The sequence below is a fragment of the Meleagris gallopavo genome, chromosome 25, assembly GCF_000146605.3.
Source record: "Meleagris gallopavo isolate NT-WF06-2002-E0010 breed Aviagen turkey brand Nicholas breeding stock chromosome 25, Turkey_5.1, whole genome shotgun sequence".
In the NCBI taxonomy this organism is placed as follows: Eukaryota; Metazoa; Chordata; class Aves; order Galliformes; family Phasianidae; genus Meleagris; species Meleagris gallopavo.
Window position 1 is genome coordinate 3,795,507 of NC_015035.2, and position 5,866 is coordinate 3,801,372.

The 5,866-nt window shown below is 57.7% G+C and overlaps 1 protein-coding gene across 2 annotated transcripts; it reads left to right on the forward strand.

The window, feature by feature from the left end:
* Positions 1-2,746: 2,746 nt before the first annotated feature.
* TRIM63 (tripartite motif containing 63) lies at positions 2,747-5,866 on the forward strand. 2 transcript variants are annotated; one of them, XM_003212539.4, is made up of 9 exons: positions 2,747-2,955; positions 3,046-3,215; positions 4,166-4,334; positions 4,599-4,694; positions 4,796-5,029; positions 5,155-5,177; positions 5,292-5,416; positions 5,505-5,576; positions 5,688-5,866. In XM_003212539.4, the coding sequence occupies exons 1-9, from the start codon at positions 2,797-2,799 to the stop codon at positions 5,696-5,698; spliced, it is 1,059 nt and encodes a 352-aa protein (XP_003212587.1). In that variant the 5' UTR covers positions 2,747-2,796; the 3' UTR covers positions 5,699-5,866. The 2 variants fall into 2 exon arrangements, with proteins under 2 accessions (XP_003212587.1, XP_010721682.1); XM_010723380.3 differs by having other exon boundaries at positions 2,748-2,955; positions 4,169-4,334.

Below are 5,866 nucleotides of genomic sequence, written 5' to 3' on the forward strand. Positions count from 1 at the left end.
GAACCGCGCAGCGCCCACCACGGCCCCGCGTTACCTCAGCACCAACGCCGCGCCGCCGCCGCCCGGCCGCCATCATAGGGACCGACCCCCGCGACCACACCCCCTTCCGCCAGGCCGCCTCCTGATTGGTTGCGGGGTGGAGGAGGGGCGGGGAGAAGAGAGTGATGAGCGTGCGCACGCGCATGCGCACAGCGCTCGTAGCCGGCGGCGGTGTGGCTGTTTGCACCGCGTTTGTTGTTGCGTGCGTTTGTTTGCTTCCGTTTGTTTGTTTGCTTCCGTTTGTTTGTTTGCTTCCGTTTTTTTGTTTGTTTGCTTCCATTTGTTTGCTTCTTTGCTTCCATCTGTTTGTTTGTCTGCTTGCTTCCAATTGTTTGCTTCCGTTCGCCTTCTAACAGCGCTGTGTCCGTTGGCCGTTGCAGCTTTGCAAGGACTCTCCTCGTTTCCCCACGTGTGCATGTACGTATTTGTCTGTTTCTGTGTTTATCTGTTTCTTCTTTGCTTGGGGTGGGACAACACCCAGCACTCCCCTGCTGCGCTTCTGCTGTGTGTCTGCACAGCAGCTTTGCAACGACAGCCCTTTTATTCATTTACCTCTGTGTTTAATTACCCTCTCTCACCTATTTATTCACTTAGCCGTTTGTTTACCTATCCCTCTATTTACCCATCTATTTCTTTATCCATTTATTCACCTGCCCGTTCGGTGGCAGCTCGGAGATGCTCCGCTGTCCTCAATGGCAGCAGGGAGCAGACGGTTGCTGTGTGTGCAGTGCTGAGCGCCCCGCCTTGGTTTGGCAGCCGTGCCTGCGTTGCTCGGAGCCAACTGGGGGCTGAGGAGAGCCGGGAAACCGATTGGGACTTTACAGCCCATCCTCTCGTGGGAATCCCCTTCACGGAGTCCAGCACTGATGAGTTCAGCAGGCGGGGCCAGCACTGGGACAGGTGTGCATCCGGTGGTCACCCCCCCCCCCCAATTCTCCCCCCGTGTGCTCTCAATGTACAAACCTCCCTGGAAGGGCTCCCAGTGCCAAAACGGGGACAATTTTGCAAGATGTGCTTGGCCGGCCTCGGCGAGGTCACTTGGTTGACATGTGAGAGCCTTCCTGGAAGGAGCGTCTGGAATAACCACAGGCTGCCCCTCCCCGGGGGGTGCATTTGTGGCAAAGTCACAGAATCACAGAATGACCCGGGTGGAAGGGACCTCAAGGATGATGAAGCTCCAACCCCCTGCCACATGTAGGGCCACCAACCTCCACCTTTAACACCAGCCCAGGCTGCCCAGGGCCCCATCCAACCTGGCCTTGAACACCTCCAGGGATGGATGGGGCATCCACAGCCTCTCTGGGCAGCTGTTCCAGCACCTCACCACTCTCTCTGTAAAGAACTTCCCCCTGACATCCAACCTCAATCTTCCCTCCCTCCACTTCAAACCATTTCCCCTTGTCCTGCTGTTATCTCCCCTTTCCAAGAGTTGATTCCCCTCCTGTCTGTAGGCTCCCTTTAGGTACTGAAGGCTGCACTGAGGTCACCCGCAGCCTTCTTTTCTCCAGGCTGAACAAGCCCAGCTCCCTCAGCCTGTCTTCGTAGGGGAGCTACCTAAAATCAGAGCCCCTGCAACATGCAGCCATGGGCCTTTGTCCATGTGCACAAGTGTAATCATACAGCTGTGTGCCCACGTGTCCACGTAGTTGTGTACCCCATGTGCCCATGCATCTCTGTACCTTTGCAGCCTGTGTGCTCATGCACCCAAGTTACACATGTAACCTCATACTCATGTACTCCTGTACCCGCCTGTTCATGCATCCATGTATCTGTGCACTCATGCACTCATGTATCTGTGCACCCATGTACCTGTGCACTCCTACACCCCTCTAGACAGATAGCTGTGCATCCTTGTTCCCATGTACCTATGCATCTATGCCTCTGTGTGTCCATAACTCTGTGCACCCACCACCCACATACCCCAGCATCTCACCACCCGTCCCTTTGAACACTTGCAGCACCTCCTGCCCATAGGCTCTGTGGGGAACAGAGCATCCACTTCACCCCACCCGTCCCGTGACCCACAGCAGAGGTGTTATAATTATCCTCTTCCCTGCAGCTGCCAATATTTACAGGTCTCCCTGTGCACCGGTGCTGTGATTTGGAAGAACACCCTGTTTACTGGTGTGCCAGCTGACAGCTGGGCAATGTGATCGGGGCTGCTCCCAGCGGGGGCAGTCTGGAGGGGCCACGCTCCTGTTTTCCTGATGATGTTTCTGGGTCAGGTTTTGCAAACAAGCGCGGGGCACGGCCGGGCAGGCGGGCTGTACAGCGTGGTGCTGCTGTCCTTGGTGACCTCCTTGCAGGCTGCTACATGGATTTTTGGGGTGGAGAGAAGCGTGAGGAGGGGAGGCTGCATGCACCAAGCGCACCTGCTGCATCCCCCAGGAGCCGCGGTTCAGCTAAAAAGCCATCAGCCGCCCTGCAGGTGCTTTGCACCCACAAGTGGTTGCATTTTGGGGGGTTTAAAGGGCAATGCTCCATGCAAACCTCCAGCCTGGCGCTTCCTCGTCCCGAGTCCACACAGCACCGACCCCCCCAGGTCCCCCCGTGTCCCCCAGCAGGGCCATACGGACAGCATGTCCCCAGCTTGTTTACTGCGGCCGCGCGCCTTGCTTGTCACCACCATGTGACAGGTGATGCCTTCAGACACTCGAGCCAGCTCCACGTGACTGCTGGGCGATGGATAAAAGCTGAGCGAGGGGCTCCGGCAGCAGAACTGGGGTTGCTCTGAGGAGGAGCAGTAGTACCGTACCGATGGATTTCCAGCCCAGCATCCTGCGCGATGGCAGCCCCATGGAGAGCCTGGAGAAACAGCTGCTGTGCCCCATCTGCCTGGAGATGTTCAGCAAGCCTGTGGTGATCCTGCCCTGCCAGCACAACCTCTGCCGCAAGTGTGCCAACGACATCTTCCAGGTGAGATGAGGACCCCCCTGGACGTTGCCCTGCTCCAGGATGCTCTGCGGGGGCACCTGGGGACACTCCGATGTCCCTGTCCCCCTCCAGGCTGCCAATCCGTACTGGCAGAGTCGAGGCAGCAGCATCATTTCGGGGGGCCGGTTCCGCTGCCCTACGTGCCGCCACGAGGTCCTGCTGGATCGCCACGGTGTCTACGGGCTGCAGAGGAACCTGCTGGTGGAGAACATCATCGACATCTACAAGCAGGAGTTCTCCAGGTTGGTCCCAAGGGGACACAGGGACTGCCACGTCATGTTGTTTTGGGCGAGAAACTGAGGGGGCTGGCTTGGTGCTCCCCCCCCACCTGTCCCTAACCCAAATCTCCAGCTCACAATTGAGATCTCCATTCTCAACTCAAATCTTTACCCTCAACCCAAATCTCCATCTCCCAGCCCAAACCTCCCTCCCATTCTGGTCTGCAGTTGCTCCCTGGGGACAGGGGGACCGTAGGGGGGTGGCAGAAGAACAAATCCTGCCCCCAACCTGGCACCATGCAGCTTTGCTTTAAGTTGAAGATAAGGGGTGTGAGGGACAAATCCAGGCTCTGCCTGTGACAGCAGGGAGTGATAAGGGACAGGGGGACAGCCTGAGGAGTCTGATGGCATTGCTCAGTGGCAGAGGCGCAGCAGGAGGGGGAAAGACAGGGGGGTTAAGGTTTTTAAAGGACCCAGACATGGGTTTGTCTCCCCATTCTCCTGCCCCACTGTAAATATTGTTCCAGCACCATGGGAACAGGGATGGAAGGCACGTGGCAGGTGGCTGCAGCCCCCGGGGGGGAGCTGGCGAAACCCCCAGTAGTGACTCAATGGCTGTCACCCCCCTGAGCTCCCTGGAGCCCCTGCCTGGGTCACACGTTGGATGATAATAATAAATGCCAGCAGCACTCAGCTAAAATTAGGAGCTTGTGCAGCATCCCTGGAGCGTGGCCCCAACTGCTGCCATGGCTGATGACACACTGCTGCAAACTGGGCTTACTGGGCATGCGGGGGGATGGGAGCCAGGATCCGGTTATGGGGCAGTAGTTCTGCATTGGTGGGAGGTCACTGCTGTGGGGATGTCACCATGGTGGGAATGTCACCGCGATGGGGATATCAATACGGTGGGGTATCAATATGGTGGGGATGTCATCATGCTGGGGATGTCATCATGGCCGGGCTGCTCTCTCCAGCAGGCCGCTCAAGAAGGGGGAGCACCCCATGTGCAAGGAGCACGAGGATGAGAGGATCAACATCTACTGCGTCACCTGCGAGGTCCCCACCTGCTCCATGTGCAAAGTCTTCGGTGCTCACAAGGACTGCGAAGTGGCCCCTCTACAGAGTATCTTCCAGGGCCAGAAGGTGCCACGGGGGGAACATGGGGCCACGGTGGGGCATGGCCAGACCTGGGCGATGTGCTGAGCTAGGGTGGCTGCAAATAGCATTGGGATGCCTCATGGGGTATTAATAGGCAGCGGGCTGACTTTGACCAGGAGACAGCTCTATATTTAGTGTGACGCCCCCCCTCTCAGCCTGTGGGATGGGGGATGGACCGTGATATTCTGGCAGCACCCATCCCTGCCCTGCAGGGGTTAAAGCTGCTTCTGTCCATCTGTCCCTGACCAGAGCGAGCTGAACAACTGCATTTCCATGCTAGTGGCGGGGAACGACCGCATCCAGACCATCATCTCCCAGCTGGAGGATTCCTGTCGCAGCACTGAGGTGAGGGACAGGGAAACGTGGCCCCCAAAACCAAGTGCTGGGGGAGCCAGCCCCTGAGCAGAGGACACAGGAGCTGGAAGGACACAGCTTTGTCCCCACAGGAGAACAGCGAGGCGGCCAAGCAGGAGCTCTGTGCACGTTTTGATGCGTTTGCAGCGCTGCTGGAGGAGAAGAAGACGGAGCTGCTGGGACGCATCACCCGTGAGCAGGAGGACAAGACAGGTTTTGTGCAGGGCCTCATCCACAAGTACAAGGAGCAGCTGGAGAAGTCCAGCCGGCTGGTAGAGACGGCCATCCAGGCCATGGAGGAGACCGGCGGGGCCGCCTTCCTCATGGTGAGACCCTCAACCCCTAAAGCCCTCGCTTCCTATAGGGAACCCCTTGTGCCACGTCCTGGTGGCACAGGGACATGCTGGCTGCTGCTGCTCTGACACCCTCACCTTTCCTTTTACTCCCACAGAACGCCAAGCAGCTCATTAAAACGTAAGTGCCCAAACTGGGGGAAGCTGGGGGATCTCCATCCCCTGCCAGATGTGGGCTGTATGGCTCTGCTCTACGCTCGGGGCTGTGGGACCAACGCTGTGCTCCCTCCCCCAGGATTGTGGAGGCTTCCAAAGGTGGCAGGCTGGAGAAGATTGAGCAAGGCTATGAGAACATGGACGCCTTCACAGTCAGTCTTGAGCACCTCGCCGATGCCGTCCGCGCCCTGGACTTTGAGCCAGGTAATCCCACCCCAAAAACCCCTCTGGGACCTGGAAATGAGGGTCCTTCAGCAGCTGCACCTCACTGACATCTGGTGCCCATTTGCAGATGAGGAGGATGAGTTCTATGAGGAGGTGGAAGAAGATACAGGAGACACAGAACCCGAAAGGGTGGTGGCAGGTAGGGCCATCCCTCTCTGTACCAGCATCAGCAGCATCACGGTGGAACCTCCACAGACAGGGGATGATGGAGGGCTGATGAAGTCCCACTCACTGCCCTCTCCCTCTGCAGCCCCCCAGTAGGACGCAGGATGTCCAGGACAGAACCTGGGGACACGCCGACGGGGCCAGCCATCCAGCTCCAGTACAGGACACTTTTCTATACGGGTGCCAAGAGGACTATTCCGCACATTTTATATGTTCCTTGTTTTGTATATAATTGTAATGGAGTTGTGTATTTTGTACAGAAAA